The following is a 10,989-nucleotide window of genomic DNA, read 5'->3' as shown; positions in this document are numbered from 1 at the left end:
AATTAGGCCGCCATCATGCTCTAGTTTCCCCTTCGCCTCTCCCGGTCTGCGACCGAGGAAGCGGCCTCTGGGATGCTGAGGGGGTGTGTCCCCGAATGATTGGCGCAGGCAGCTGAGCCAATCCTAGCTCGTCAAACGGGAAGCAATTGACCAATGAGGGGCGACGGCAGCCGCGAGGAATTGGAGGGGCGGAGCAGCAGCTTGACGAGCACAAAAGCCAGCCAGTGAGAGCCAGAGGCATTCTCCCTGCGGCCAATGAAGTGTGGCTGTGGGCGGGCCCCTGAGTGTTTGTGTTGTGGTTTTGGGGGAGGGAGGCGGAGGGGAAAGTTTGTTTATTTTGTTTTTAGTTTCTGGGGTCCCCGTGATTCTGGGAGGTGAAGCGGGAGAGACTGACCCCCGCGCTCCTCAGTACCCCTACTCCGTCTCCTCCATAGCCTGCGGAGAAGCGGGGACCGCGCGCATCGTAGCGCATCGCCTCACAGCGGAACGCCGCGCACTCGGAGCCCGCACGGCTCGGCGGTGAGTGAGGACCGACGGCCACTGTCTCCCTTCCCCTCCCCCGCGCACCGCCAGACAGAACTGGGCGGCCGGGTGGGCGAGGACGCCCGCGGGAGCGCGCGGCGCGGCCCGGCCTGTCAAGCTGAGGCGCAGAGTGTGCGTGTCCTCGCGAGCGAGCGCGCGCGGCGGAGAGAGGGCCGGGAGGGGTGTGAGCGCGCGCGGGGCCCGGCGGGGGCGGCAGCGTTGAGCGCGTGCTCCGGAGGGGCGGGCGTCTGGTGGGTTTGACCCCGGGGCGGAGAGGGGCGCAGGCGACGTCCGGCGCGCGGGGAAGCGGCGCTCGTGGGGGCAGGGCCGGGACGGACGGGCGCGCACGGCTCTGGGCGTCATGCGCCTGCAGGTGTGAGGTGGGGGAGGGCTTCCGGGTGGGCTGGCCGAGTCGGGTTCGCTTCCCGTAGCTGGGGGGTCCCGGGGTAAGGAAGGGTCCCCGTCGCGGCTGAGAGCTGAGGCCCGCGAGGGAGGCGTCAGGCCTCGAAGCCTCGCGATCCCCGCCTGTGTGCCGGACCTGCGTGACGGAGTGAATGCGTTTCGCGGCTTAACCTGGGCGGTGTGTGGGGCGTCTCGCTCCCTCCCCACCCCATCCCAGAACCCTGCCTGTGTGGCTGTCGTGGAGAGGCGATTCAGATTTTCCACGAGGAAACGAGGGGCAGGGGGAATAACATTGGACGAAACAGCCCGGGGAGTGTTTCCTGCCTTCCCCTGACGTGGCGCCCTTTATTTCATACCGGCGGGGTTATTAGCCCACCGTGGGCTAAGTCCACTCAGGGGCTGTAGGCATCCGGTAACGGTAGCGTCCTGTCAGGCGCCTTCAGGACCAGCCCATCCTGACTTCTTTGGACGCAGGGTACCCGTCGGGGTCTTTTCAGGCACCTTGCTTTCTCAGGTATCTTATGGCTGTTTATGGCTTTTTAGCATCTGTGCTAGAGAATGAGCGAGGGACAAGACGAATTTCAAGTTGGTCATTCATATTACAGTATAAGCAAAATTAGACACAAAATTTGCCAGAGATATTTCTCCATAGTCAGTGAATAAAACGTTATTAGTTGCCCCCCATCCCAGCAGTTAAGCGTACAGAAATAAGGCGCACGTCGTAGCATTTTGTTCAAGTTTTAACAACGTAGGCTATTTTCTTCATCGTTAAGTTGTGGGGTATTTCAGTAGGATAGTAGTTTCCCATTGATTTGGAGAAGCATCAAAGATCGTGGTTTTGAGACTGTATTAACTATTCTTTTGGTAGTGTTATGTACATGCATTATGAAAAGCAGAACTTTTAGCACATGACCTTGCACCTCTACAGTGTGTAGTATTGCTAGGTAGGTAGTGGGAGGGATATGCACGTAGGTCCCTGCACTAACTAACGCACATATCCAGCACACAAATCAGACTAGCTTGTCTCACTGGGGACGCAGCGATGATAACGATATCTTTGTATTTTCTTAGTTCTTGACCGTTTTTTAGTGCTTGTCCCAAACATCGTTTTATTTGAGCAGAGTAGTTTGTGATAGGACTTAAGGAGAAGAAATTCCCAAGCTGTTCCTCTAAGGTAACAGATGAGTGTAATGCCCTTGAAACAAAAGAATTTTTCTCCTCATTCAAAAGGAAGCACTTAAAAATATTTTAGATAAGAAGAATACTATTTGTTCTGATGGTAGTAACACATTTATTGTGTACTTCCCATATGCCAACCTCTTTATATATTGTTTTCTAATCCTTACCTCAAGCCTGTGGGGTAGGTGTCATTGCTGTTTTATGGATGAGAGAAAGAGTTTCCAAGAATCACGTCCCTAGAAAGTTCAAGGGCATAGATTTAGTCTCAGATCTGTCTGGTTTCAAAGCCTGTGCTTGTTCCATTTTGCCCCCTAAATTATCCAGAGGAAGAAGTATGGAAAGGGCACTGAAAAGTAGAGAGGAGTAATAAAGGGAGATGCCACTGATGATTAGGTTGTCCATACCTAACTTAGGAATTTAATGTTCAACTTATCCTTAGTTTTTAAAAATTTAGAACTTTTTTTTAACCGAAGTACATCTATGCTTTGTTTTTATTTCCTCTCTGTTTAATTTTTATGAAGAGAAATAAAATGCATTTAATTTGGAGGTCAAGGCCCTCAGAGCCTTTTGTGCAGATTTCTGCTCCACTACCTTGCTGTGGTGTTTAATCCTGTGTGCTCTTCCAGGGACCAGGAACTTTTGTATCTAGCACAGTGCTTGGCATGTCACAGTAGATATTAGTTGACTAAGGAGCAGAGTTAAAAATGTAATGACGTCAGGTTCATTTTAGCAGTTTTAGTTTAATGGAACAATAAAAAAGTTAATCCATATGCAAAACGCATATTCTAGAAGAATACTTAAATTGTCGTGTAAGTTTGGCTCTTCCAGTTTGCTGAATCTTCCAGTTCTACGTATCTGTTTGAGCTGCTGTACCATTCTGTTCTTCCTTTCATTTCCAGAGTTCTAAAAGAGGAGGCTACACTTACTGCTTCCCTTTGCCACTCAGTCATTCTTTGATCCTTTGCAGCCTGGCTCCCAACCTCACCACTCACTGAGGCTTTTCCCAAGGTTGCCAAATTACCTAATGGTTCAATTTCCCAGAGCATCTTTTTCTGTTTCCCTTCAGCAGTCAGTCCTTTTGAGTACTCCCACCCCCTTAATTTTTTTTTAATTTTAAAATAATATAACACTGACTTTCAGTGTATATACAGTTCTGTGAATGTATATAACGTATCTAACACATGTATAGATTCACGTAACCAACACCACAATTAGGATACAGAACAGTTCCATCACCCCCAAAAAAACTCCCTCATGCTGTATATCCCTTTTGATACACCTTTCTCTTAACTTTTGTCTCAGAGACAAACACTAAGAATCAGGCTCAGGCTCCTTTTGTCATTGCTTTATTTTCCTCTTTTTCTACTTGAAAATGTCATTTATTTTTGGTACTTGCAGTATCTATCACCCTCTCTGTCTACTAACCTGCATATCTATGCCTGATCTCTCTTTCATACTCCAAACAACATCCGTACTTACCTGTTGTAATTCTTTGCTACTCCTTTATACTCGGTGTGCTTAAAATTATGTCTAACTTTGCCTCCCAAACCAGCTCTTACATCAGATTTTTCTGTATTTTTCAGTGATGCAATCCTTTTCCCAAAACTTGCAACCTTGGAACACTTGGAGGTCCTTATAATAAACTCCCTTATCCCAGACCTGGTATCCTGCTACTCAACTACAAATACCGGCTCCTGCCCCTTTCTGCCAAGCCGGCTCTGGTTCAGTAGGCTTAGTCGAGCGTAGGTAGTTGGAGCGCTTAGAACCCCATCAGGATCCGACGGCTTCCCTGGTCAGAGCCCCTCAGAGCTTCCCGTTGCACTCAGGCCGTCGGGGATATTATTTTTCATGCTATGAGGCTCGGCAGGATCTGGCCTCCACCTGTCTCGCCAACCTTCTGTCATCTCTTTTATGTCCCCCCACCCCCCCGCTTCTGAACTTCTAACTCTGCTCTGTCTTTCAATTACCTAAGTCTTTTCCTTGAATTTCTTGAATTACCCAAGCCTTTTCCAGCCTCAAGGTTTTTGTACTTACCAGTCTCCTGGCTTGGGCTGTTCTTCCCTTGATTCCCCCTTGTCTTCCCCCACCAGAGTTCAGGGTTCAGATTAAATTGTCACTTCCTCAGAGGAGAAGTGACCGTCCCCTCTTTATGACCTTGCCCCACTACCCCCATCCACCTTCAGGTCTCTCAGAGTTCCTGTTCTTTTTTCATAGTTCTCACCACAATTTGTGATTCAGGACCATGTCTGTTTTGTTTCCCATGTCTCCAGAACCTAGTCAAAAATTAGGCATTCAGCAAACTCCCAGTAAATATTTGTTGGCTCTGTGATTCTGGCCAGGCTTTTGATTTTATATTTATTGCTATCTTGTAGTTTCTGGTAGCCTTTCTTTCTACCTCCTACCTCCTCTGGGACTTGATTCCACTGTTGGAGGTCTTGCTGCGTAGAGAGAGATTGGAAATTGCTGAAGAGGACACCTATCCTGTTCTGTTTGGTCCGTCCGCCTGGGAGCCCTTACCACTGACCCAGGGTAGATCCAACCTAAACCAGTGGCGGAGCTCGCCAAGTCTGCTGAGCAGTGCACCTTGGTTATCCAGGCTGGGTCAGCATTTGCAGCTGTTATTCTTCTCTCACCTCACCCTGCTCTTGATTTCTTCCTCTCTCCACCCAGCGTGGGACATCTAACGACCTTATGTACCTTCCAGCTGAGCCTGCTTACCCTTTGACATTTACCAGCCTTTTGACATTGACCCTACCGATTTCCCCCACACTAATCTTCCTGAAACAGTGCTTGGTTTCTGTTTCCTGCGTTCTCCAAATCTACCCCAGGCACTTAAGTTTGAAAATCTTCAATGGTGTTTCATTGCCTGGAGGGTTTAAACTCTTTAGCTTGTTATTTAAAGCTCTCTGGAATAGAACTGTCCAGGACAAATAGAATGCAAGCCACAAATATGAGCCAGATATGTAATTTTAACTTTCTTAGCAGCCACATTAGAAATGTAGAAAGCAAGGGTGAAATTGATTTTCATAGTATTTTAATTTACTTCAATAGATCCAGAATATTATGTAAACATGCAATCAGTAAAAAAGGTTGAGATGCTTTACGTTCTTTTTTTATGTGAAGTCTTTGAATCTGGAGTGTATTTTTCACTTAATACATCTCAATTCAGACTAACCACGTGTCAAGTACTCAGTAGCCACATGTGGCGAATGGCTACCATGTTGGACAGCATAGCTCTAAACCACATTCTCCACATAGTTGAAGGTCGATACCTGGGTAATTAATTCCAGCCACTGGCCTTTTGATAACTAGTCCCCTTACCTAGAACCAGCTCCTTTTCCACAGACGCTACCCTTCCTTGCTGAGAAACCCAGAGATCACAAGACCATCCCTGAATTTCAGTTCTTAATACCTCCTCTGAACTCTTTTAATATTATTTTTTTGTGTGTCATTGTTTTTTCATATAGCAGTTACTTATAATATTTATCAGTTGTTTTATAATCAGGGGTAATTTAAAAATATTTAACAACTGGTAAGGCGTGGGTACTGAGCAATGGAGATAGGTGCCTGATGGATTAGAACCGACGGCATCTTTACACAGCCTCTGTGTTCCCCTCTGCCTGTACCTGCTGAATTACAGCCCTGATTATTTTGGGCTGTGTATTACCGGCTTACCCCATAAGACAATGAGTTCCTTGAAAGCAGGCTTTTGTCTTACTCATCTTTGCATCCATAAGACAACTCCTGTAGTAGGCAGTCTATAAGTATTTTAAATGAACAAATGCTACTTTGCATTTTGTTTTATTTTTATGTGCTATGTTTTATCTTTTTAATTAGAAACTGAAATATAAGTCCTTTGAGGACAGAGATCCTGAATTATGAAGGAGTATATGGCATATTTTCTTGATTGTCTTCATAGGAGCATTTCTTATGAAGGAAGATTTGCTTTTTAAAAAATAACTGTTTAGATATTGTTACGGATTTTCAGGCTAGGTCAAAAGTGAGGTTTAGCTTTAATTTAACGAGACTTATTTTCTTTTGTGGTTTGTAAACTGGTTCTGTAAGCAGCTTCAAACAAAGATTCTTGGAATTAATGCATACTCTTCCAGAGTTGGGTCGCAGTTGATTATGGAAAGGCACTGAGCTAGGAGTTAAAACTTAGTCCTAGGTTGGTTTATATTACAGACACTTGCTTGAGTACCTGCTATGTTCCATGCACAGGAACGATTGAGAAGTCAAGTACTATATAACGTATGAAAAAAATGCCTCTTTAACACAGAGATGAAATGATTAATTCTTCCTAGGGAGCTTTAATCCCTTTCTGCCCCCTTATACTTGACTCATTTCTAGCACGGACTGCACTTTATTGTGTTTCTAGATCTGCCTCTTTTACTCGATTGTGAGCTTCTTAAGAGCAAGACTGTGCCACACTCATCTCTGCATCCCTAAGCTCACACTGTACTATGCCTGCCATATTGTAGGCACGCAAATGTTTGAATAAATAACCTCAAATAAATTCTTAGCTTTGCTGAATCTGTTTTTCTTTTGTAAGTAGGAAATTCTCTGCCTCAGAATTGTTGAAACTGCAGCAAGAATAATTTTTAAAATTATATATCTGTTCTATATACGTATGTTATACCTCGAATATAAAATGTTTACTTAAAAACAAGTATAAATCTGATCATATTTCTTTCCTACTTAAACTGTTAATGAATCCCCCAAACCCTGTCATCCACCCTCTAGATAGAATCTAAACTCAATGAGAATAAGCATCTGGTCTGTCTTGTTCCCTGAGCGCCCGGGGAAGATGCCTCTTTTCCTGTCTTTCTCCCCTTCGCTGCCTGTACTCTTGTCACACTGACTCTCTTCTTGGTCCTGAGATGCATATTCCTCTCCACTCAGGGTCTCTTCGTTGCACTTGCTAATCCCATGGCCAATAAGCCCCCCACCCTCACTTCCACTCCCACCCCCGCTCTGACCTTAGTTGATGCCTCTTCATCCTCAGAGCTCAGTTTATATGTGACTTCTTTAGTGACTTCCTAATCATCCCTGATAATGAGATACGCTCCTTTTACACACTCAGAACGCTTAATACAATTGTAATTAAATAATCATTTAATTTGTGTATTGTTTCTCTGCTAGAACATAGTTGTATGAATAAATCTACCTTGTCTATTTTGTTCACATTTATATCACCAGTATTTAGCACTGTAAGTTGCACATAGTAGATCCTCAATAAACATTTTTCAAATAAAGTTAGAAAAGAGAACTAAAAAATAGAATTTTAAAAAACCTTGGTCATTCCAGTGGTTTAAGTACATTAAGTACATGGCTTCAGGGAGGGTTTGTTTTTTTTAAAAAATTGTCTTCAGGTTATATTTTTCTTTAGTTTCTTTTAGTAGGTAAACATTTTAAGATTACAGAAAGAATATTGTGATTAAAAATTTTAATTTCTCGGAAAATTTTATTTAGTCATTGTAGAGTTTAAGGAGTATCCTTTTAATCCTTATTAGCAGAAATGATCAGAATGGTTATTTCTTTAAAAATCTTTTTATATGCCAGGGACTCACATGCCTACAATCTCACTGAATGTTTGAATGTATATACCATGTACCGAATGCTAAGTTAGATGCCAGGACCGCGAGGAGGGGATGAGAAGAGATCTTGGCTCCCAAGGAGTGCCCAGCCTGGTGGGCAGGCACACGTGGACCCAGATGAGGGCCGTGTGGTGTCATAAGTGCTGTAATAGATAGTACAAGGGATGGCGCAGGGGGGAAAGGAAAGTCATCAGCACAAGTGGGAGGGCGCACAAGTCTTTCCAGGGAAGGTGACGCTCCCACTACGGTCCCGGAGGAAAAGGGCCCTGCAGGCCGAGGAGACAGCCTGTGCGGAGGCGCGAAGGAGCACGGTTAGTACAGTATGTAGAGTGGGGACGAGCTCAGTCGGATGCTCGATACAGCTGATGTTGGGGTACAGGGCCAACAACTAAATTAAGGGCTAACGGACATGTCAGACTCAGACTCTTAGATTATACTGCGTTTTAGAACTGGAAGTAGCCTGAGATAGGATTGGGTGGTTCCGTACGTTAGAATTCATAAAGGAATTATTAAGTATCATTCAAAGAAGATAAGCCAGAATGGTGCTTGTCACGTAGTTAACATGCTTGAGTGTAGTACTTACAACCATGCAAATGATTTCAGGTGGAGTTAGAAAGTGGTGACTCATTTAAGCTTATCTCTAGGAGCTGGAGAGAGTAAAGAAAATGACCTCTTAATCACCTGAGGTGAGTGCTGATCCATCTCACAAGGGCCAGTTACTGAATCAGTGAAAGGGATGAAATCAGACAGAATTACCCAGAAGGATCTCTGGGTACATGTACTGGGAAAGACAGTTTCTGCAGCTTGAAAGTCTTCACAGTACAGAAGTCTCCAAGTGGTTCAGTGAACTAGCATTAGTTTAATTTGACTCTAAACCAGAATTGAAGAAAGGAAGGGTCACTGAATGGAAATCTAGCCCATTTTCCTTCATTTTACTCTTTAGTTCAATAACTTTTTGCTTTCATGTCCCCTTCCATCTCTCTTTCGCAGCTGTTATTCTTAAATAATGTCTCCTTTTCCCCAGTTCACCCCATCTCTTGCCACTTTCATTCTATTATCACTATGTTGTTTGCATGGATAATTGTGGGATGTCTGTACTTGGTTGGCTAACCAGTGATTCTCAGCTTTGCATATTCGGAGCTTGATATTTTTCACAAAAAGAGGTGATTAAGCCCTGGTGGTGCTTATCATGACCCAGAAGATGCTAACTGACTGACTATTGTAATGTTGATGGCTACAAATTCTGTATGTTCACTTACTGACCTGGATTACAAGGGGCTAAGGAGATAATGGATGATAGCAATGAGTGTAGTTTATTTTAGGATGTTTGGAAAAGAAGGTAAGAAAATAGAAGCAGGGTGAGGTTGAGAAGGCAACATCTTAAGGTAAGATAGAAAATCTATTTAAAGGTATGTAGGAAGAAGCCAGGAGAGAAAGAGAAATTGAAGCTGCCTGAATGGAGAAGGTAGCAGGTAATTGGTGGGCAAAGCCCCCAGATTCCTCTCAAGGGCACTGGTGGTAGAAGTTCCTTGTAGTTGCTCAACTAGAGAAGAGGGACAGACATGTCAGGGGTTCTCTCTTGGATACCTTGAGCTCAAAACGGGTTTATATTACTTGGCTTTTTCTATGGCACCCAACAGGATGGTTTGCACATAGTAGGTGTAAAGTCTAAGAGACAAATTCACAGGATTGAAGGAAGATATTGATGATAACTTTAAACTTGTTCCTGTTATGGATCATAGTATCTGGTTTATGACAAATGAACATGCTTATTAATTCAGTACCGTGTGAATAGTACATTGTATTCTTTTCCTAAATATGTTTTAATTGATTCAATGTATGCATTTAATAGAACGTAATTTTTATAGTGTTGTTTTGGCATGTGTTTATCTTAAGAACATACTAAGAACCTCAAAAACTGGAAGTGGCCTAGGCTTCCTAACTAGGCTCAGGTCAGTGTATCAGGAGAAATGTCTTGAGCATCTGCTGGGTCCTGAAGTGGAGGAAGGTGATAAAAAGTAAAAGTTGAAAAAGCTCCCCAAGGAACTAGATGTTTTTCCTCCTGTGAAAATCTTGCTGATGGTGTATCATGCTCAGTAATAAATCCTTTTCGTGAGGAGATATTTTACCCAGATGTATATCGCTGTGGAACTTCTAAATATAGAATCTCTCCACTTAGATGTACCATGGACAACAGATTTTAAAATAAATCTTTCACCAACTGCTCTTTTGTCAACCTTCTTTTTGCTCTAAGAATTTTATATTTTTATACCAAAGTGTTTAAAATTTACGATGTTTTTATTTGCAGTTTGGCTCTATCTCCTTAAACAAAAGGGCACACTAATTACTGATTCCTGCTTAAACCAGGCAGGTGGGTCTGTGGATTCATTTAAAGAGTGGAGGTCTGTTTCTGCCCCCACATTCTGCACTGTATGGTGGAAACATGGGCCTAGAGAGGAAAACGTTACTTTTAAAATACCCAGAGAATTAGTGAAAAGGCTCTTTGTAGAAATAACAAAAAACAAAACAAGAGAATGAAAATGCAAAAGGCATCACATTTCAAGCCAGTAAGGGCTGGTTTGAAAACTTTAAAAAGGGGACCCTGTGCCCCACACACAGCTTGTGAGTTAGCCTCAGCACATTGTGACACCACCCTACGCTTCCCGAACATGCCAGAGCCAGGGCTCAACACTGATGCTCTCTGTTTGCTTTTGGAGGGAATGCTCTCTAGACTTGTATTTACTGTACTTAAAAATGTGTATTTAGTGTCATTTTCTCTTGTTCCCTTTAACCTCCAAGTTTTTTAGAACTTGGCTTTATCATTCAGGGTGCTTTTCAGAAAGGTAACTCTGGAGGCTGGAGAGAGGCCTGTTTCATCTCCTTAGAGAGTTATTGACTGTTGGGGCTCGGCCGGTCACTGGTAATCCATCCTCCCAATACCTGATTCTTGAAATCCTGAAACACTGACTCTTGAAACATTGCCAGATCCTTTAGCTCTTTTCTCTGTGGCTTTGGACTTTGAGCTTCTCATTTTTGTTTCCATGCCGTCATCCTGATTGTAAGTCATCCTCAAGCTTTGTCTGGATTATTAAAATAGCTTTATGTCAGTTGTCCTGTTCCTAGTTTCTCCCCAGAAAATGTTTCCGGCACTCGGTTTTCTTTTCCCTTCTTTATCAACCTGTGCTTTCTTACTCTGTGAAATCCAAACACTTGTGTCCGAGCCAAGCTCCTAGGCTGCTTCCATCTATCAATTGTCATTCCCTGATTTTGAATGTTGGCCTTCTCCCAT

The 10,989-nt window shown here is 43.7% G+C and overlaps 1 protein-coding gene across 3 annotated transcripts in view; it reads left to right on the top strand.

Moving 5' to 3' along the window:
* The first annotated feature begins 275 nt into the window (after positions 1–275).
* Positions 276–10,989, top strand: part of TNRC6B (trinucleotide repeat containing adaptor 6B) — a 230,511-nt gene continuing 219,797 nt past the window's right edge. Inside the window, exon 1 of one of the 3 annotated variants that reach the window (XM_033117608.1) lies at positions 276–519. Coding sequence is in view for 1 of the 3 variants with exons in the window: in XM_033117607.1 (XP_032973498.1) it covers positions 884–895 (12 nt within the window). In the remaining 2 variants the exon portion in view is untranslated. Of the gene's footprint in view, positions 520–556; positions 655–796; positions 896–10,989 lie in introns of those variants that run through there. The other 2 variants (XM_033117609.1, XM_033117607.1) reach the window with 2 other exon arrangements.

Source organism: Rhinolophus ferrumequinum, chromosome 10 (genome assembly GCF_004115265.2).
Source record: "Rhinolophus ferrumequinum isolate MPI-CBG mRhiFer1 chromosome 10, mRhiFer1_v1.p, whole genome shotgun sequence".
Classification (NCBI taxonomy): domain Eukaryota; kingdom Metazoa; phylum Chordata; class Mammalia; order Chiroptera; family Rhinolophidae; genus Rhinolophus; species Rhinolophus ferrumequinum.
This window is presented reverse-complemented; position numbering and strand designations above follow the sequence as displayed.